Source organism: Mercenaria mercenaria, chromosome 17 (genome assembly GCF_021730395.1).
Source record: "Mercenaria mercenaria strain notata chromosome 17, MADL_Memer_1, whole genome shotgun sequence".
In the NCBI taxonomy this organism is placed as follows: Eukaryota; Metazoa; Mollusca; class Bivalvia; order Venerida; family Veneridae; genus Mercenaria; species Mercenaria mercenaria.
Window position 1 is genome coordinate 57,986,432 of NC_069377.1, and position 23,016 is coordinate 58,009,447.

General features: G+C 34.4%; 1 protein-coding gene across 1 annotated transcript; it reads left to right on the plus strand.

Moving 5' to 3' along the window:
* The first annotated feature begins 1,243 nt into the window (after positions 1–1,243).
* On the plus strand, positions 1,244–21,518 carry LOC123536433 (MYG1 exonuclease-like). Its single transcript, XM_045319625.2, has 8 exons — positions 1,244–1,267; positions 9,867–10,046; positions 12,057–12,152; positions 13,098–13,328; positions 17,411–17,489; positions 18,344–18,466; positions 19,126–19,307; positions 21,202–21,518. The coding sequence occupies exons 2-8, from the start codon at positions 9,925–9,927 to the stop codon at positions 21,365–21,367; spliced, it is 999 nt and encodes a 332-aa protein (XP_045175560.2). The 5' UTR covers positions 1,244–1,267; positions 9,867–9,924; the 3' UTR covers positions 21,368–21,518.
* Positions 21,519–23,016: the final 1,498 nt, after the last annotated feature.

Genomic DNA, 23,016 nt, shown 5'->3' on the forward strand with positions numbered 1-23,016 from the left:
TATTCAGATCATCACTACAGATCCTTTCAACGATTACTTGGATGAATACTAGAGATTTGGTTTTCTGTATGTCCGAGGCTGATAATAAACAAAGGGTTACAAATACCTGAGATTGATGACTAAAATTTTACCAGAGCTTAGAAAGGAAACATAGCTCTAGCCATTTCAGAAAAAAATATTACAGGCAGTTATTGTGTAAAGATCTTTTTCTAAAATATACTAATACAGAAAAGAAATTTTAACTGGTGGAATGTCAGGCGTCTTAATAATATCTGACCTTTTTGGTCAGAGGGAAGTAACCAACGAGGCCTCTGATTGGTTGAGGCCGAACCACCGTGGGAGCCATCTGGTCTAGTCGCGTAATTGCTGCCATGTATTTGAACACTAATTTTTCACTTGGCATGGCAACAGAGGTCTAAATTGAGGCTAGTTTTTGTTTAAATTTCACTGTGGATGTATTGTTGACATTTTGGTAGGAAAAATGGGAGAGCAGGTTGTATTTGGTGAAGTCAAGCTCAATTTTAGTATGAGTAGTACTTCCAGGTCACAGCAGTGTGATTTTGCTGTCAGTTTACAGTAAGTAAATGTGACCAGAGAAATCTCTCTTAGAAGATACATGACCCCTACTTTTCTCTTCATTTTATATCAGTTTTATCATAACTCTTTAAAATGAGGTAAGGATTTGTTCTCTGAAATGGGTCTAGCTATGTTTGGTAGCTCTTTGAAAAATGTCAGTTTTATATAGAATATATAGGGAAAACTATTTAGGCTATTGTGACCTTGAAAAAGTATATTCTGCAGTGTTTATCCACCATGTAAAGTGATCTCCCATTGGTGCAAAATATGTTGGATGTGTTTGAAAACTATCTTATTTCATAAAATAAAACTGTAATCCATGATTACTGGCTAAAATAATATGAAATGGTGCATTTTGTGTGAGAAATATGCATGTTCTATCAGTAGGGCATTTTAATGAAAAATAAAAAAAATCATTGCCGGACTATGGGTAACCGAGTTCAAAGAGAGAAAAGTGCCCAAAAGTGATGGTCAACATATATATTTCCTGCAGTTTTTCAATAGTTCTTGAATACAGTAGTTCTTTCAACCTGAGTAGGTGGCATCAAAAGTTTAAATGTTAGGAAAGTCCCATGACCGGAAACAATACAATGTGGGCCTATGGAAATTTAGTTGTTTCCCTACGACCTATTTTGTAATTGTATTTACAAATCAAAATTCTTATGTTTCACCGCTTATTTAGCCGGTCGCGGTACTTTAAATTTACTGTTTTAGAAAGGTTTAGGCGACTTTACATCTTTATTCTGAAATATATATAAACATGTGTATTTTAGATTGATATGTTTCACAGTTTGCAATCCACTTTTTAATATCGACTTTGTCATGTTACGGGAAAACGATATGTCACATGTTTTCGTGACAGTAAAATAATTGGTTGAACACCACTAATTCAGGCTACACAGATCTAGTTTTCGTTCAAATTCCACTTTATTGATAAATATATTTCGTATATTCTAGAATAAAAGATTTCCAGATACTTATATTCCAATCAAGAACTGAATAAAAGTCTGTATTTTCAGTACAATACCAGTAATGTAAAATAAAGTGCTTTGGGGCATAGCAGATAGTAGTCATAGCCTCTATGCCATCTAAACAGCTGATCACATGTATTGACATGCTGCCGTTTGGCTGAGGCCCTATATGGGTAGCCAAATTCAGAGCTCTATGTATAGATCTAAGCAGATAGCTGACTAATTTTTCCTGCATTCAAATTCAAAGAAATTAAATTTAGATTTCAGTCATATTTTAGCTCTACTTTTCGAAGAAAAGGTGAAGCTATTGCACTCACCCCAGTGTCGCCGTTGGTTAAAGTTTTTGAAAAAGTCAAATATCTCTGTTACTATCAAAGCTATTGATAATTGACTCGAAACTTAAAATAGTTATTTACTATCATAGTATCAAAGTCTACACCAAGAGAACAGTCGCTACGGAATTTACAGGTTAACTGTAATTCCTGTGTTAAAGGATAAGAATTCCGTTATATCCTAGACAACATGAGATAGTAGATTACGATACAAGGTCAAACAGTAGACATGCCATAATTGTTATTGTAAACTACTATTTCAACAATAAATGTTTGGTTGTTTTTCTGCAGTCTAAGATTAATTAATCGTGGGTATCGTCACACCTATTTTCGAGTTGTATAATCTAAAGAAACAGCGCTACTTCAACATTCCTTTAATAAATTTAGTTTTTTTTTCCATAGCCATTTTAATATATATTGGTTCATTGTTTGAAATTTTGCAAACACAAAACAAACTTAGATTATATATATCTAATAATGAGTTCTCAAAAAATTCTTTTTAAATTTTATTCAAATACTTTTATTATGAGTTTTTACATCACTATTTAGTCTAATCCTCGCATATGATGGGCGAAAATAACACACAGCTAACTTTCGAATGTCATTTCAGATGTTTTAATGATAAAAGAGTATGTTTACATAACAAGTCTAATGCATTATAATATCTGATCGCCTCATTAAATACTTGTAATCTGCCGGATTTCAATAAGTAAGAAAAACGTAACTCGTATCTAGAATCGAGGTAAGGAATTATCTTCTTTACCGTAAATCGTGCTACGCCCAAGAGAAACAATCCCCGAACTCTGATTGAATTTTGACAGAGTTTTAACTTAAGATTTTTGGTTAAAGTTTTTGATAAAGTCAAATATCTCTGTTACTATCAAAGCTTTTGACTTGAAACTTGGAATATTTATTTACTATCAAGGTCAAAACCAGGAGAAACAATCCCCATAACTCTGGTTTGATTTTGACAAAGCTATGCCCCTTTTCAACATAGAATGTTTTGGTTAAAGTTTTTCCTGGCAAAGCTCTAATTCAGAGTTAAGCACTGAGAAAAGTCCAGTGCGCTGTTGTCAGACAGCTCTTGTTTTTCAGTTTATCAGACAGAAACAGCGCTATTCTTTTCGAAACATTCAGCTTTTAATAGAAATTCATGTGTTTTTTTTCTCCATGCCATTGTTTACATATGCGCTGACTTAGGGTGTACAGGATAGCTTTGATCATTTTTTCCATTATTAGAATCCACATCTAAACAAACTTCCCAAGATTTTTTTTTCTATAAATCAGAATAATAATGATTGTATTCTCTTTTTAAAAACATTCAGCTTTTTAGATTTCTATCAAATACTTTTCATTCACTGATGTTTTTACATACACACTGATTTAGTCAGTAAAGGATAGCCTCGATTTTCATTTGATGACATATGAAAAATAACACAACAAGCAAACATTTAAAATGTAAGTAAGAATGTCTGTTTGCATGCCAGTAAAAGGATGATATGATTTATACGATAATTCAAGTCTAAATGCAAAATTTATCAACCTATCCTCTACACCCTAAATCACTGTAATTGCGGAAAAACTTTCAAAAAGTAGAAGAAAAACTTAAACCGTGTTAGATTATAAGTAAGAAATTTATGCTTCTTTTACCACATTATTAGATAAAAAAAACGTTTCTTTAAGCCAAATACAATATAACAATACAACATTAGCAGATGACATTTCTTCTGGCAAACAAATAAACAGTGTTTATTCCAAGAAGAGTCTAGCCGTCCAGTTGTCAATTTCTTAATGAATAAGTAACAGGGCGTTCGGTAGACCTGAGGTTCCGGGTTATGACCCGCTAAAATCGAGAAAAAGTACAAAAAATGCTCTGTGGGTCGGCTTGACCCGCAGAAATGATGATGCATGCATCATGAGATCGAAAGTGTACCCCTTGACAATCAAAATCCCGGTGAAATTCAATTTTGTTCGCTGCCACAAACGGAAGTATGGCAGTAGGCGGAGCTTCGTATATTAATTAGCTACTGACACATGTGAGTCATGCCACATGCAGACTGACATGTGGTCACCTCACAGTTTGCATTTAGTGCAGTAATGTGCGTCATTTGATGAATGTAGTTAAGATAAACAATGCGTAGAAAATCGCCATTATGTGTTTGTACATTGGTAACAGAAGGGGGTACAACTAAATAAAGAAATTAATGAACGAGTTCGTTGGTTCATAATACAGTGAAACAACCGTCGACTGATCGCAAGATGGACACCACATTGCCGAGTTACATGGTTTGGGCATCCTCCAAACATTGACCAACATACAAAGAAAATGAGTTGGTGTTTACCAATTGTATCGAGACCATTAGGAGAGAAATGTGTAAAGTATTCATAACACACTCGTGAACGTTCACCATATTATACGTGTTTGTACATATGTAACAATGGTACTGTGCAGAAAAGTAAGACAATAATTCATGTGTTTTTGGTTTGATAGTATTGAAACACTGTAATGCAAATTCGCAATTCTCGATTCTCCAAATTGACGATCCCAAATTATTGACCACAATTACTAAAAAACTATTGAGTTTCTTTACAATTGCATGCACGAACCATTTGAGAGGAAAATGTGAACGTAATCATAAACTACTCTCGACTCCCAAAAATAATAATTGAAACTATTTTGATCAATTAAATTTTGCCATGTATCATCAAAATTTATTCATGTTGTTTATTTATTATCGTAATCAATTGCATTTAGTTCAAATTAAGATCCAAAATGTACTTTATGAAAAGCATCTATTCCATTGCGTGCAAAAATGTTTAAAATATTAAGACCTCATAATTATCTCCTCGACCGCAGAAAAAGTAATAATAAAGACATTTGCAATTTCTCCACTTATCTATGTACTCAGTTGGCAAATTACCGACAATATACATTTAAGAATTGGGAATAGACCAGCAATCTCACGCTCGAAATTTTACGACTCTACCCGAAGGTGTGAAAAATTTGACACCTCTGCTCGAGTTTGCCATAAGCAACAAAGAGTAAATTAATACACAGGGACCAGGTGTCATGCTCGAGTGATCGAGTTATCGATGCTTGACCCAGCCATGGTAATTTCACATAGAAAATAGAAGGAAATCGGCCGGGACCACATGAATTGCTCGAGCGAGCCCGGGTGCTCGAGTCATCGATGCTCGAGCGAGCGGTGTTTCACTGTAAGGAGAAATCAACTAGACAACGCCTCTGATCTTTCCATTTTTTCCGATTTCAATACATTTACTCGTATTTGATTGTTATTTTAAGCACATTTTCGTACCATTATTATCCCAACGCAAAAATTAGATTCACTTTTATTAAGTTCTCGAAAATGTTCAGACTTGATTTATGTTGTATAATTATGTGCTTTTACGAACTTTTCTTGAATATTTTGTGACACTATGGCTCAAAGAAAACTATTTGATTTTTTATTCATGAAAGTACACTAAATATATTTACATGTTTTGTTTTCTTGTAGACTTGCATGGAGACTAATGTATTAGATAAAGTCTGTGGAAGTTGCATTTATGACGGTATAGCTTGACCCCTGAAAAACGGATCTTAAATCTTGAAAATCTGATTTTGACCCTTGAAAATTTAGACTGTAGAGTCAATGACTCTTGAGTTTCAGAACCTATAAAGGAAAATTTTATCTAGCGGAGAGAATTTTCTTAAACTTTGCATGATCATAGAGCATCATATTTAATAGAAACAAATTTATGAAAAAAAACGGGGGGGGTCCTGGTATCTACACCTGAATGCGAGATTTTTGCTCTTTTAGGTCATTTTCAAGGGCAGATAACTCAAAATCTAGCATACAGATACCTTATTTCATTTCACATTATTTTTATGCCCCCGGCATCTACTGATGCGGGAGGCATATAGTGATTGTCCTGTCCATCCGTCCATCCGTACGAGGTTAACCAAATGGGACCGTTTCGTCTAGCATCAATACCCCTTACTAGAATGACTTGATACTAACGCAGATTTAACCTGTGACCATTCCTCATCTTCAGACATCACCGGACCTCAGTTTGACCTTGACCTCATTTTGGACTTAGGTTGCTTTACATGGGCCATCTCTTGGTTAACCAAATGGGACCGTTTCGTCTAGCATCAATACCGCTTACAAGAATGAATTGATACTAATACAGATGTAACCTGTGACCATTCCTCATCTTCAGACATCACCTGACCTCAGTTTGACCTTGACCTCATTTTGGACTTGGGTTGCTTTATATGGGCCGTCTCTTTGTTAACCAAATGGGACCGTTTCGTCTAGCATCAATACTGCTTACAAGAATGAATTGATACTAATACAGATGTAACCTGTGACCATTCCTCATCTTCAGACCACCTGACCTCAGTTTGACCTTGACCTGGTTTTGGACTTAGGTTGCTTTGTATCGACAAGGATGCCACCGGGGGCATCAAGCGTTTATTGAATGCAGCTCCACAAGCCAAAAATAGTAGATTTTATATGTTTCAGTGATTAAACATACTGCATTTCCAGTCATTATGCAAAGTTTTTAACCATTCTATCAAACAGAATTTTTGCTGTGTTTCAGTGATTAAACATACTGCATTTTTAGCTCACCTGTCACTATGTGACAGGTGAGCTTTTGTGATCGCCCTTCGTCGGTCCATCGTCCGTCTGTTCACAATTTCTTGTGAACACGATAGAGACCACAGTTTGCAATCAATTTTAATCAAACTTGCACACAACTTGTATTGGCATAATATCTCGGTTCCTTTAGAAAACTGGCCAGATCCCATTATGGGTTCCAGAGTTATGACCCCTTAAAGGGCCAAAATTACTATTTTTGGCTTGTGAACATGATAGAGACCACATTTTGCAATCAACTGTAATCAAACTTGCAGACAACTTGTATAGGCATAATATCTCGGTTCCTTTCGAAAACTGGCCAGATCTCATCATGAGTTCCAGAGTTATGGCCCCTTAAAGGTCCAAAATTTGCTATTTTGGCTTTTGCAGCCATATAGAGACTTCATTTATGGTTTGATTTGATACAAACTTGCAAAATATCTTCAACAACAATAACTCTTGGATTCCATGATGAATCTGTCAGATCCAATCATAAGTTCTGGAGTTATTTTATATATGATTACCTCCCCTTATTAATCAGTGATTTTAATCAAAATGGATTTATATCAGTAAGTACTTACAGGAATCATTTGAAATTTCATTATTGTCATTAGTGGGACTCAGGGTAGATAACTATGGACTGATTTTATGTCAAATTACCTCCCTTTATTTCAAATTAAAATGTGCATGTCTCCATAACTAATGAAGATACTGATCTGAAATTTCATTTATGCCATCAGATGGACTTGGACAATCAGTGAAGATACGTATTGACTGAATTTATGACAAATTACCTCCCTTTATTTTTTATGTAAATGAATATACCTAGCAGCTTCTGATGAGATTGGTTTGAAACGTTATTTATGTCTTCTATGGTAAGAAATTTCTACTTTTACTTACTTTTCTAATATATTTTTGTAAAGGCTTGTACTCTGTATCTTCTACATGCATATACCAATGCATGATTACCTCCCCTGATTTTAATAAAAATGGATTTATCTCAGTAAGTATTTATAGGACTCATTTGAAATTTCATTATTGTCATTACTTGGACTGAGACAATCAGAGTAGATAACTATGGACTGATTTTATGTCAAATTACCTCCCTTTGTTTCAAATTAATATGGGTGTATCTCAGTAACCAATGAAGATACTGATTTGAAATGTCATTTATGCCATCAGATGGACTCAGATAATCAAGGTAGATAACTTTTGACTGAATTTATGACAAATTACCTCCCTTTATTTTATGTAAATGAATATACCTCAGCAGCATCTAATGAGACTGGTTTTAAATGTTACTTAAGTCTTCCAGGGTAAGGAATAGTCATTTTAGTACAAAAATGCAGCATTTGAGCCTAGGACCCTCAAACTTAGTATGGAGATTGGCCCTGACTAGTACGTGACCCATAGATCAAAAGGGACTTGCAAGAAAATATTTATCCTGATGATATTTAAAGTGTATGCCTATGTGATCTATGTCAAACCTTATCTTATCATTAAGAGCAATGGTACTCAGGTGAGCGATATAGGACCATCATGGCCCTCTTGTTCTTGAAAAAAGGGGCATAATTTGAAGAAATTTTCTATTTGTTTGCATAAGCGACTATAGAATAAAATCCGTCTCATAGAATTTCTGCAATTTTTGTACAGTTGCTGGAAATAAAGTAACAAACACTAATTGGAAATCAAATAAAGTGTAACTAACCATTACATTGAATTATCTGCCCTTGAAAATGACCTAAAAGAGCAAAAAAACTCGCATTCAGGGGCAGATAACTCAAAAAGTAGCACCGGGACCCCCAGATTTTTTTTGCAATAAATTTGTTTCTAATATGATGCTCTATGGTCATGCAAAATTTAAGAAAATTCTCTCCGCTAGTTAAAATTTTCCTTCTTTGCCTATATAAAAACCCACAGATACGTCTTTAAGATATCAATACTTAATCTGCAAGCAAAATGTTACATGAATACATACCAAAGTATTATTTTAATTGTCTTGAAGAGATTACTAGATTTTCAGCCGATGAAACGAAAATTTACCAAAATTGGTAGTTACAGTGGTGTAAGTTTTAGGAATAAAAGTTACCCAGTTAAGGGAATAACGGCCTTATGAGCACCTTCCCTTTTATGAAAAATGGAAGACATATAAAAGTTTTAAAAAAGCATAAGCAAAGTAAAGACTAAGAAAAAGCTATATTTTAAAGGAACTAGCATACCTCCGCCTAAATTAACTTTGCGTTCTTTCTATGTCCTCTTTTTGCATATTAAAAGTCTTGCACTACTGATTTTTATCTAGCATGGAAGTATGCAGGGCTTTTTTAAAAGAATGCTTAAAGTACATTCTAGAACACAGTTACTAGGGTAAAAGATATCATGATGCTTTGAGAAAGGGCGTGAGGATAGGCAGAAAGATAAAGAATCTTTAAATTTCAAGTATTTGTGACTAGTTCAGAATAGGCTTATAAAATTATCTGATTTGGTAGTGATCATCACAGAAGAAAACAAACATTTTTCATTTTGCATTCATTCACAAATTGCATCTATTTCCTTACAATTTGCTTAGTTTCACAAACAAAATATCATATATATGGAAAGTTTCTGAGTTTTTTACAGCCATCTCCATTTTTGTTACCAGTAACAAGCCTTCATTGTTCTAGTAACATAAAGTCTGATTTTTAAAACTGTTAAAAACCCTTGTAATTTTTTAGATTTTTTTTAAAAAAACTTTTGATATGCACTCAGATCTCACTTTCTTACTAGCAAAGGGTAACATCTGTATAAAACCTAGTAACAAAGTTACAAACTTAAACTTTTATATATTTTTTTTCTGACCCACAGATTTAATTTACTTAGTATCAAAAGGTAATATCCCTGTACATGTATAAATATAGTAACAAGACAGTAACACATAGTCACAGACTAAAATTTATGACTTTTTAAGAAATTCTGAGTTTTCATTGATGAAATGTAACATCCCTATATAACTATAGTAACAAGAAAGGAACAAACAGTCATAAATTAAAATTAAGATTTTTTGACAGATCATGGGCATGATGAGATTTCATGTTGTTAGTAAGTTAACATAAGTAACAAAAGGTTACATCCCTATAGATCTCTAGTGATAAGAAAGTAACACACAGTCTGACACAAACTGAAATTTATGAATATTTGACAGATCCTAGATTATTTCCTCTTGATATTAATCTACTATACAGTGGGAAAATGTCAATATATCTTCTTTTAGATAGAAGTAAAATGAAATTTACTTGCTAGTTGCAATATCCCTTTAAAAAAAGTCTAAGACAATATTCTTTAAATCTCACTCTCACTTTATCTTTCAGGTATATAAGTCAAGAACAAATATCTGGTTTTGTTGGTTTTTGGAGAACAGTATATAGTATGTCAGGAGATAACAAGTGCGTGAAGATTGGTACACACAATGGTCACTTTCACTGTGACGAGGTACTAGCATGCTTCATGCTGAAGCAACTTCCGCAGTATAAAAATGCTGAAATTGTCAGGTAAGTTATTCAGTTATATAACTTGAGTTTGTATTATTAGTCATACAATTTCCAGCAGATTTTTATTTGGAATTGCTTTATGTAGGTTATCAAAAAAAAAGAAAGCTGAACATGATACTGATTAACCATTACCCTGCTGAATTTCTAAAATGGACTTGTCTCTCTCAGTATGGGTTGTATCATTTATTATCTGAAGGGGTGTTCTCTGAAAATTTACTGACTGAACAGCGACCAGTCCAGATCGTGATCAGCCTGCATGTTTGTGCAGGCTGATCTTGGTCTGCACTGGATGCAAAGGCAGAATCACTTGCTGCCAGCTGGCTAAAGTTTAAACCCTTTTGTTAGGTATTCACTGTAACACAGACGCTAGATTTATTTTGGGGGAATGGATGCCAGATTTTTGGAACTGCAGTATGAAGAAATCCCTGCTTAGCTAGAAAGTCTAGTTGAAGTCTGATCTTTTAAAAAGATGAAAGGCAGTTTTTAACTTTCCTGCAGTGAAAGTTTAATTGGAAATAAAATGAAAAAATTCTTGTTTCTTCTTCCTCTACCTACCCACAAAATTGTACCTACCTGAAATATTTCATCACAAATATGAAGGCAGTGCTGTTTTATATGTGTGTGGTTCTAATGCTTAAAGAAGAATCATATTCACTTCAGTGTTGCAACTTTCAAATCAAATTGATGATACAAATTAATATGTTGCTGTTTAGGCTGGAAAAGTTCAACAACATTCTGGAGGCACAGACTCCTTTTATGTCTTAAATGATTGTTAAATGGAAATGTTTCAACAGGAAATAAATACCTAGTCTTGAAGGGGAAACAATAATACCTTTAGTCACAGCGAAATCCCGTCTGACAGTGGGCCCTGTCCGATAAAAATGCCTAGATCCGACATGAAGGGTCAGGGAGTCAGGCTGTATGTCCGATATGGTACAGAGAGGGTCAGTTTTCACTCCCGTGGAAATGTTACACGTTTATTAGCTCAACTTTTCGAAGAAAATGTAGAGCTGTTGCACTCGCCCCGGCATCAGCGTCGCCGTTGGTTAAAGTTTTTGATAAAGTCAAATATCTCAGTTACTATCAAAGCTATTGACTTGAAACTTAAAATAGTTATTTACTATCAAAGTCTATACCCTTTTTAACTTAGAATTTTTGGTTAAAGTTTTTGATAAAGTCAAATATCTCTGTTACTATCAAAGCTATTGACTTGAAACTTAAAATACTTATTTACTATCAAAGTCTACACCAGGAGAAACAATCCCCATAACACTGAATTGAATTTTGACAGAATTATGCCCCTTTTTAACTTAGAAATTTAGTTAAAATTTTTGATAAAGTCAAATATCTCTGTTACTATTAAAGCTTTTGACTTGAAACTTAAAGTACTCATTTACTATCAAAGTCTACACCAGGAGAAACAATCCCTGTAACTCTGATTGAATTTTGACAGAATTATGCCCCTTTTAACTTAGATTTTTTTGTTAAAATTTTTGATAAAGTCAGATATCTCTGTTACTATTAAAGCTTTTGACTTGAAACTCAAAATAGTTATTTACTATCAAAGTCTACACCAGGAGACACAATTCTCATAACTATAATTTGAATTTTAACAGAGTTATGCCCCTTTTTAACTTGGATTTTTGTTTTTACTGGCAAAGCTCAAATTCAGAGTCAAGCACTGAGAAAAGTCGAGCGCGCTGTCTTACGGACAACTCTTGTTTTTCATTACTTCCAGCAAAACATTATAACAAAACATGTTTCGGTGAGACGATTTTCTATTCAGCCAGAAGGGTTATCTTGGGTTGTGTTGCCGAATGTCAGACAAGTATTCAAAACTCTTTTGCCATGACTGTACTTTTAAGGGTAACCATATTTGTTGTGTTTATAAAAATTAAGGTTTTAATCCTTTCTGATGTCCTGCTTGGAACACCAGTATACCTGTATTCATAATTATATGTCTTTAATGTTTTGTACGCTTAACATTACTTGTTGGATGAATTTTTGCAGAACCCGGGACCAGACAGTACTAGATACATGTGATATAGTTGTTGATGTGGGAGGTGTTTTCAATCCAGAGAAACACAGATATGACCATCATCAAAGGTATAAAAACTTGCTTTAAAATTGGGTAATTTGTAAATTTTAAACCCCATACATCTTTGTACACTTGTCTTTTCATCAACTTTTCAGAAGAGGAGTCAGGTCAGAGGGGTTTTCTGTTTGGGTGGGTTATACGTAGAGACTTCCAATGGAAAATGAACAATCACTCTCTGGACGAAATCTTTTCTGCTCAATTTGACTATGGCAAACATCACCCAATTTCATTTGTATTTTTCAAACATTTTATTGTTAGTTTTCAATTTGATATAAATAGTTTTTAATTTTAAAGTTTGTAGCAAAGTCAGGGGAGAGTTTGTCCTGCTTAGTCAAATTGAGCAAAAATTGGTCTGACTACAAGCATTTTATCCTACATTCATTTATGGCAATAGGAAAATGTGGGACCAGTATAAGCTACATTTAGAGGGTTTCATATTTTGAGGAAGGTATGAATTTTACAATATTCTTTTTGCCTATTAAAGACTGCTGCTTCTGTATAGTTTTATTTTATTCATCATTACTCTTACAAGATTTTTAACTCTTACCATACTGGACATGATTGATTCTGCCTTTGAGACCAGTGCAGATTATGTTCTGCATGCAGTCTGATCAAGATCTGCACTGTTCTCCATTTAGTCAGTATCTTTTTGATAAGAACCCCTTTTTACAGTTAATGGTACTGTCCAATCTGAAAGATGAACAAGTTCATTATAGAAATTTAGCAGGGTAAGAGTTAAGTATGGGCAATTTTACATACTAGAAAGACCAGCTTTTGCTCATCCAGCTTACTTAAAATTTTTAGTGTCACTTGCAGGCAACAGTTTTGACAAAGACAGCATGTGCCGTTTATTATCATAGTGAAATATGGCTGTCACCAATAGAACTATTTTTTATGAGTACCGGTAATGTTGTTTCTGTTGTTTCTGAGATAAACATACAATTCATCTGCAGGAGTTTCACTGACACTATGTCAAGCCTTTGTCCAGGGAAGAAGTGGGTGACAAAACTGAGTAGTGCTGGACTAGTGTACTTACACTTCGGACGCAATGTTATATCACAGATACTGGAAGTGAAAGTCGATGACCCAATCACAGAGGTTGTGTTTGATCAGGTGTATGAGAACTTTATAGAGGAAGTAGATGGAATTGATAATGGTGTGAACCAGTATGATGGAACTCCCAGGTATTACAGTTTATTCTTTTGTACATTCAGCTTGCTGAAAAATAATTTGTTGTGTCTTCATTTTTTAGCCAAACAGATATAGGTAATATTGTAGCTCCAGATACATCCCTTAATTGTCTTTACGTACTAGATTATAAAAAAGGAGGTGTAGCCTTCCCCTGCTACAGTGGTCTGAGGTCATGACTACTTTTCCTGTACAATTTAACTAGAAAATGTAGTTATACCCCCACCAAACATGTTTGAGTGGGGTATATAGGAGTCAGTTTCGTCGCGTCCCGTCCAGTCCCGTCGCGTCCCGAAATCTATTATCTCAGTTATTACCAAATGGATTTGATTCAAACTTAAAATACATTTTCCACCTTATCACCCACATCATGTGACACAAGGTGCATAACTCTTGACACCAAGTTTTCATGAATTATGTCCCCTTTTACTTAGAATTTAAGGTTAATTTTGTTGTATTTTCACTATATCTCAGTTGTTACTAAATGGATTTGATTCAAACTTGAAATAGATGTTCCACCTCATCACCCACATCATGTGACACAAGGTGCATAACTCTGACACCATTTTTTTATGAATTATGCCCCTTTTTACTTAGAATTTAAGGTTGATTTTGATGTATTTTCACTATATCTCAGTTACTACTGAATGTATTTGATTCAAACTTAAAATAGATGTTCCACCTCATCACCCACATCATATGCCCACATCATGTGACACAAGGTACATAACTCTGACACCAAGTTTTCATGAATTATGTCCCCTTTTACTTAGAATTTAAGGTTAATTTTGTTGTATTTTCACTATATCTCAGTTATTACTAAATGGATTTGATTAAAACTTAAAACAGTTGTTCCACCTCATCACCCAGATGATGTGACATAAGGTGCTTAACTCTGACATAATTTTTTTATGAATTATGTCCCCTTTTACTTTAAATTTAAGGTTGATTTTGATGTATTTTCACTATATCTCAATTATTACAAAAAGGATTTGATTCAAACTTAAAATAAATGTTCCACCTCATCACCCACATCATGTGACACAAGGTGCATAACTCTGACACCAATTTTTCATGAATTATGCCCTTTTTACTTAGAATTTAAGGTTAATTTTGATGTATTTTCACTATATCTCAGTTACTACTGAATGGATTTGATTCAGACTTAAAATAGATGTTCCACCTCATCACCCACATCATATGACACAAGGTGCATAACTCTGACACTAATTTTTCTTGAATTGTGTCCCCTTTTACCTAGAATTTAAGGTTAATTTTGATGTATTTTCACTATATCTCATTCTGATTGGCTTAGAGCCAAAAGGGAAGTAACCTTTTTTAACTTTTGTACTGAGTTTCTTCCCCTTAAATTCCAGGAATTACTCTATTTTTAGAAATCCTATTTTTAGATTTTCAATATTTTAGGTATTTTTCTAACTTTTTTGTTATAAGTCCTATGTAAAAAGTAAATACATTTTTCTGTGGTAACATGGGTCGGTAAGACACTTTTTTGTATTCACTTTTAGTGTATCTCTAATATTAGAGATTTAATATATTTACTTGTATTACTATGCTAGTATTATACTAGTATTACTTATATGTGGAAGCCCAGGATGAAGTACTCCAAAGTATTTTTAAGATTTCTTATGGTTGCCATTCTTCTGTGACAAGACCGTATGGTGGGGGTATGAGTCACTCCTGTGACAGTTCTAGTTCTAAGTGAAAGGATGTACCTTCAGTCATTTTTACTTTGCAACTTCCATCTTCTACTTCAGAAATTAAAGAAACCCCTGAGTAAGAAACAAACTATTTTAATTTCTATGCTGACAAATAAGAAGTGTATATTCTATTGGCATGTTAAAAGATTATCCTTTAAAATTGAAATTAGCGGATTTTCAGCCGTTGTATGTGCGTGCGTCCGGATTTGTTTGTCTGAATCATAACATTGACCTGCTTGGAGCAATCTTGTTTATATTTGGCATGAATGTTAATCTCAGCGAGACGGAGTGTCATGCGCAAACCCCAGGTTCCTATCTCAAAGGTCAAGGTCACAGTTGGAGGTCAGAGGTCATGTCAGATATTGTCCGGCCCATAACTTAGACATGCATTGAGGAATCTTGTTGTACCCCCCGACAACAAAGTTGTTAGGGTGTGTATACTGGTTTCAGGTTGTCTGTCTGTCTGTCCGTCAGTCTGTCTGTCCGTCTGGCCGTCTGTCCGTAGACGCAATCTTGTGCACACCATCTCTCCTTATCCCTTTGACAGAATTTAATGAAACTTCACACAAGTGATCAGTACCAACAGTAGTTGTGCATGGGGCATGTTAGGTTCTTTTAGAAAAAAAATTTGCAGAGTTATGGGACTTTGTTTTTTTGTTACTATACTATATACATAGACACAATCTTGTGTGCACCATCTCTCCTCATCCCCTTGACACAATTTAATGAAACTTCACACAAGTGATCAGTACCAACAGTAGTTGTGCATGGGGCATGTTAGATTCTTTTAGAAAAAAATTTTGCAGAGTTATGGGACTTTGTTTTTTTTTGTTACTATACTATATACATAGACACAATCTTGTGCACACTATCTCTCCTCATCCCCTTGACACAATTTAATGAAACTTCACACAAGTGATCAGTAACAACAGTAGTTGTGCATGGGGCATGTTAGGTTCTTTCAGAAAAAAAACTTGCAGAGTTATGGGACTTTGTTTTTTTGTTACTATACTATATACATAGACACAATCTTGTGCGCACCATCTCTCCTCATCCCCTTGACACAATTTAATGAAACTTCACACAAGTGATCAGTAACAACAGTAGTTGTGCATGGGGCATGTTAGGTTCTTTCAGCGACAAAAATTGCAGAGTTATGGGACTTTGTTTCTTGTTAACATACTATGTACATACTGTCTGCATATGCAATCTTGTGCATGCCTAATCTACCAAACCCTTACACAAAATTTAATGAAACTTCACACAAGTGATCAGTACCAACCCTAGTTGTGCATGGTGCATGTTACATTCTTTTAGATAAATATTCTGCATAGTTATGGGACTTTGTTTTTTGTTACTATACTGTATACATACAGTCTATATACATACAGTCCACATAATTATGCAATCTTGTGTGCGTCAAATTGCAATGTACTGTGTCAGTGCATGCGGGGGGTACATTCATCACCTTTAGTGATAGCTCTAGTTTATATTTGGCATGAATGTTTAACTCAATGAGACAGAGTGTCTTGTGCAAACCCCAGGCTCCTATCTCAAAGGTCAAGGTCACAGTTAGGGGTCAAAGGTCATTTTAGAGCTTGTCCAGGCCATAACATTAATACGTATGGAGCAATCTTTTTTATTTCTTCGGCATAAATGTTCACCTCTATGAGACGGAATGTCATGCACAAACCTTGGGTCCCTGTCTCAAAGGTCAAGGTCACACTTCAGGTCAAAGGTCATTTTAGAACTTGATCAGGCTGTAACTTTGCCATGCATAAAGCAATCTTGTTTTTATTTGGCATAAATGTTTGCCGCAATGAGACAGTGTTGCATGCAACTCCCAATCCTTTTGACAGCAGGCGGGCTTGACATGTTACCCGTCGGCATCTAGTTTTGAAAATATATCTATTGCAGATGATATTTAAAGGATAGGTTACTCACAAAAGCAAAATTATCAACATGCTATGAATTTTGAAAAAAATGTTTAATAATAAAGTCTTAAAGCGAAATGAAATCTTAACTTTGAATTTTCGCTAAAAAGGGGAAAATAATTAGTTGCAACAAATAATTTTCAGCAGGCGATTGGAATGTAGTAATATTTATCTGATAGTGATAATATGACACATACGTAGTATGGAGCAGGGTGAAATTTAGGATTTAGTGATTCTAGTTGTAAACTCAAATTTACCTTCACATTACATAATCATCTATGAGGAATATACATGTCTTTGTATTATATAGTGGCTAGCTAAAATTATTTAATGTTACATTTATCAGTTTTAAAACAGTATATTTCTTATTTATCTCTTTTTTTTCTCTTTCTACTCTGTTACATTAATTCACTGTTTTTAATTCAGGTACAAAATTACTACCAACCTGAGCTCTCAAGTTTCAAACTTGAATCCCTCTTGGAATGAGACAGGCATTGATGAACAGGTAGATTGTGCTTTTTGTTACAAAATATCTGACTGTATACTTATACAGGAAAGAAGAAATTCATTTAATTTTTACAACAGAGATATACCAAAATACTACTGTGTAAGCGTATCTTAGATTTTCGTAGGCTCATTCTTACTTTTTACATAAGGGATGTTGAAGGACTCTAAATCTTCTAAGGTATAGTATTTGTGTAGTCTGATGTTGCTGATTGTTATTTTTGCTACTCGAAGGAAATAAATGTAGTGGTAGTACCGGTAAGTGTAGAGAGGTCATTGTGACCTGGTGGTCAAGGTTGCTGACTTTGAATCACTTGCCCATAGCAAATGCCAGTTTGAAACCACGCTTTGTGTGTAGAATTCTTCATATGAGGAAGCTATCGGGCTGGCTTGCAGGAAGTTGATTGGTCTACCCAGGTGCCCACTCATGCTTGAAAGAATGCTTTGAGGGGCACCTGGGCTCTGCCACCACTATTAAAGCTGGAATAGTCGCCATATGACCTAAATTACATTGGTGTGACTCTGAACCCAACAAAAAAGCAAATCTCTAAGAAGTTATTATTGTTATGCTGAATTTGTGCTTTTTCAGGCCTACAATATACAAATGTACTGCAATATGAAATATTTTCTTGTGGCCAAAACTTCACAAATATTTGGAAAAAGGATGATTACCTTGGATTTAATCTTTGCTTAAGCTGTACTGTTTCCCTTTAAAGTAAGGAAAATCCAAGCTTTTTTGCAAGGAATAGTTTTTGCGGAATATCTAATAATGCTATTATTGTAGCAACTAAAATTAATGCCTTGTGAATATTTCCAAATATACAGTATGTATAAGTCCTACTTAATGATTTTCAGGCACAGTTCATGAAAGCAATGGAAGTGGTTGGGCGTGTATTTCTTGACAGAGTCCTGTACTGTAAGAATTCTTGGCTCCCGGCTAGAGAAGTTGTGGATGAGGCTTTGAGAAGCAGATTAAAGGTATCAAGTAATGCCATTTGCTGGTTCCCTGTTCACAACATTATGATTGAAGATTGAAAATACACGTGTTTACATCCTGAAAGGCCACTAGACTTGTAAAACTTTGTAAACAAATATTAAATGAGCAACAATTTTCACATTTATACAATTTTGGTTCTGAATTTTTCGAATTAAATTTAATATAATATGTAGGATAAATAATCTCTACAAAAAGTAAAATTAGAGTTAGGCATGTTTCTTAGAGTGAGAAAAATGTGAGCATGACTTGGACTCGAACCGGGCGTAAGAATATTTTTCCATTGTTCTACCTACTAAGCTACCCAGCTGCCTACACATTTTCTCCATGTTTGATAATTAAGTCCTTTATCTTGATATGTATTAAATATACTTTTCAGTGCAAAACTTTGACATATGTTAAAATAGCGAAAGCTCAATTAAGACTACAACACATTTAAAGATGAGATTTCGTATACAAATAAAGGTGGGCAGTGTATCTGGTGGAAACAGAATGCAAACCTATTTCGACTGTAATTTCAGATATAGAGTTTGACTACCACAGATGTAGGAACTTGTTTAGTCAAGGAAACACGTTTCTTTGAATTATAGTATTAGTTTCTGTGATATTTAAACACTTAAACACTTAGGTAAATGTTTACTAGGTTGACCCCAGTGGAGAAGTTATTTGTCTGGCCAAAGGTGGTTGCCCATGGAAGGATCATCTGTTTACTCTGGAAAATGAACAGGAAGTCTCCCCATCCATTAAATATGTGTTATATACAGACACCTCTGGCAAATGGAGAATACAGTGTGTGCCCAAAATACTTGGAAGCTTTGAAAATAGGTACTCTATACAGTAAATGATTTTTTTTTGCTTTTAAAAGGCAGTATTTACCAAAACATTCTGGTGTCTTGATGTTCAGGATCAGGTTTTATCAAAAGTGTTGTAGGTATTTTACTTTCCTGTCTGAGCCATTACTTTAACAAGTATCTTTATGTAGACTTTGAACTTGGTAGAAATATTAAACACATTTTATGCCTTGCAGGGCTTAGAAATCACATGTCTGTCTTTAAAGTCAAGGATTCTCATCTACAAGCTCTGTGTATTAGGGTTCCAATGGGGTTTTGATTATACTTTCTTTTAGTTTATACTAATTTATTATAGCTCGATTGTGATGAAAGCTTCAAATTTATTTGAACCACTCTCAAGTCAACTTCCTGGAAAAACCAGTACTCGTGTAATATTAGAAGTCATTGTCGTTACGCCAGTGGGGCTCGAACCCACGACCCTCCTAGTTGAGCAGCCATCACCTTAACGGCTAGACCACTGCTCCTCTTTTCTTTTAAGGACCATAGCATTTAGCAAATATCTTCAGCTGCAGTAGGCACCTGTTGCAGACAATAATAATGCACTAGAACATGTTTTGATTAGACCAGTGCCTCCAGTTATTAGTGTATTAGTTGATTTGTTTTGGAAAAACAGTTGAGAACTTGAAAAGACTTTTTATGCAAGTCTGATTTCATAATACCATTTTTCCTAGAATTTCTTTTCAAAGGCTTGTCATCAAGGTAATAGTTTCAGTTATGCTGAAGCTACACACATGATTATCAGTAGATATTTCCAATTGACACATGAATTATGTAATGTAATGAAGAAATAGGTTGCAGAGTGAGGCAGATGAGTGATTTTATTGCTGTAGTTAATATAAAAAATAACTTGATGAAGGACTGAAAAATGTCGGAATAGGGAGAAGATTGAAATATATTGGAATAGGGTACTGGAATGAATTGGATCTTTCGCAAAAACAATCCTAAGTTCTAGGCAAATTATTTGCATTTTCTTAGAATATCTTGTTATTGTGACTAATGGAAAAATTTGACCAATGTTGTCTGAATGCTTTCAGTTGGAATATTTGGTTTTTTGTTTGATAGAAAGACTTGATCAAACTATCTGATGTGGAGGCATGAGACATGCATGTATGTGGAAGTCTTGTTTACATTCTAACCACAGGTATTCTACAGCTGGACATACAGCCGCCTTTATGGCTACCATCAGATCATGGCAGGTAGTCGGCAGCTGGACATACAGCCGCCTTTATGGCTACCATCAAATCATGGCAGGTAGTCGGCAGCTGGACATACAGCCGCCTTTATGGCTACCATCAAATCGTGGCAGGTAGTCGGCAGCTGGACATACAGCCGCCTTTATGGCTACCATCAAATCATGGCAGGTAGTCGGCAGCTGGACATACAGCTGCCTTTATGGCTACCATCAAATCATGGCAGGTAGTCGGCATAGCAGCTATTTGTCTATCTGCAGGGTACCTTTGATTTTAATATTGGATCTTATTTCCAGTTAGAAAAAGAAAAAGTATCTTTCTCCATGCTTAAGGTAAAAAAATCAAGGCAGACACAAAGGATGATTTGTGTACTTACCAAGAACATGTTTCCTTATCGATTATACTTCAATTGTTTTCCAGTTGTATTGTTTTTACAGGTTTTGACTTTATGTAGGAATTAGGGTAAATTACATTCAGATAAACCAGACATGTTTCCAAGTTTGAAAAAAAATGTCTTTGAATTATTATTCCTAAATGAGTTGTTAAGGACATGTTCCTCAAATGTGAGAAAATAGCTTGTCTTGAGTGAAATGACTTGTAAAGCCTTTTCCTTATCTCTTAGTTAATTTTCTATTAAAGAAGACGTCAAGGGTCTGTAACTGTTCGTTTTCTTTTCAGACTTTCACTACCTGCAGAATGGCAAGGTATAAGAGACAAGGAGCTGTCAGACAAGTCGGGGATACCAGGATGTATATTTGTACACGCTAATGGTTTCATTGGAGGAAATGAAACTTATGAGGGAGTTATTGCTATGGCTAAATATAGTCTTAAACAACAAACTTGAAACTCAGGACAATTTAGTTAAGAAGTTATTTGATAACAATGCATGGTATACAGTTTTGCCAAAAGGTAACAAAAGGGGATATCAAAAGATGCTTAATTGACAATTTTTCTCATAAGTTGATCTCACATCATGACATTTTTCAGTGTGACAGGGAAAACCAATTTCAAGGAGATTTAAGGCAAAGTGTGAAAGCTAATATTGAATTCTGAATTTTATGTTATACTCATAAATGAATTTGATTTTTTTTCTAATTTGTAATATCACAACAATAAACCTTTTTGGTATGAATGTATGCTGTACAGACATGATTTGCGGACAAAAATCGTACAAAATAAGAGTTAAACAAAATCTGTGTTACCAAGTTCTAGGACAGTTTTCACTCTGAAGTAATATGAACATGCAGTCAAAGAGTATTGAGGAGAAAAGTTGAAATAACTCTATAGAACAGTTACGTGACCATTCTTAATAAGGCATCAGCACTTGTAACACATTCATAATAAAGAAGTGGTTTTTGTTTACTAACCCACATAATCAATTTCTTGTATTTTTATGCCTTTGGTGTTGAAGACCCTGAAGGCATACAGTGTTTGAACTGTCCTTTTGTCCATCATTCTGTTCGTCGCTCACACTTTTTTATGTACTCAGATTCTCATAGTTTTCATCCAGTTCAGATGAAACTTGGAATACATCATTAACATGAAGCAGACATGGGTATATTATCAAGACATTCATGTTTTAAGTAATACCCCATTTTTGGACTTGCCCGTATTAGTCCAAGAAATCCGTTCCTAAAAAGGGTCGAATTGTGCACTTTTTGTGAAAAGCATGAAACTTGGCATGGTAGTAGATAAATATATTACTCTTCATTTAAGAGTGGGAAGCAGCGTCTTAAATCCAAAATGGCCGCCAAAATCCAAGATGGCCGCCATAATTCAAAATTTTATGAAAAAATTAAGGAAATCATTAAACAGCTAAGTAAAACATGCAATAAGCATGCACATGGGAATTAGTAGAATATCATAATATAATACCTGGAATAAGTCTATCATTTGTATTGACAAAATCCAAAATGGCTGCCAAAATAAAAGATGGCTGCCAAAAAATACAAAGCATTGTTTACTTTAGGTGGAAGTAATGCATTGTTAACAATAATACTTAATTGAAATGCTCTCTAGTACACAGATAAATAAACAAAACATGTTTTCTACCATATTTCAAGAACAAAGTAAATGAAAATGCCATTTTGTTGAATAAATACTAATAGAACTTTTTATTGAAGTGTACTACTAACAGAAATTTGTTACTGAAGTATACAAGAAATACTGTTCATGCTGTATGGATTCAAAATAAAAGTTAAATTGTTATATATCAACTATTTGATTTGATATTTAAAACAGATTTTTAAAAAGTTCCTTCCTTTTGTTTAAATGCATCAATTATTAACAAAAGTTGTTCCCCTTTGTTTAAATTTAGCCATTTATAATATATGTCAACAACATTAATACTGACACATGTTCCCGCAATTCAAAATAACAAATATAATTTCTGTTCCAAGTAAATCTATCAAAGATATATCAACTGTTTATCTATACATTTAGATACCCTGACTGTATAATTTCACATCAGTCTAACATGCAGTGCACATAGTT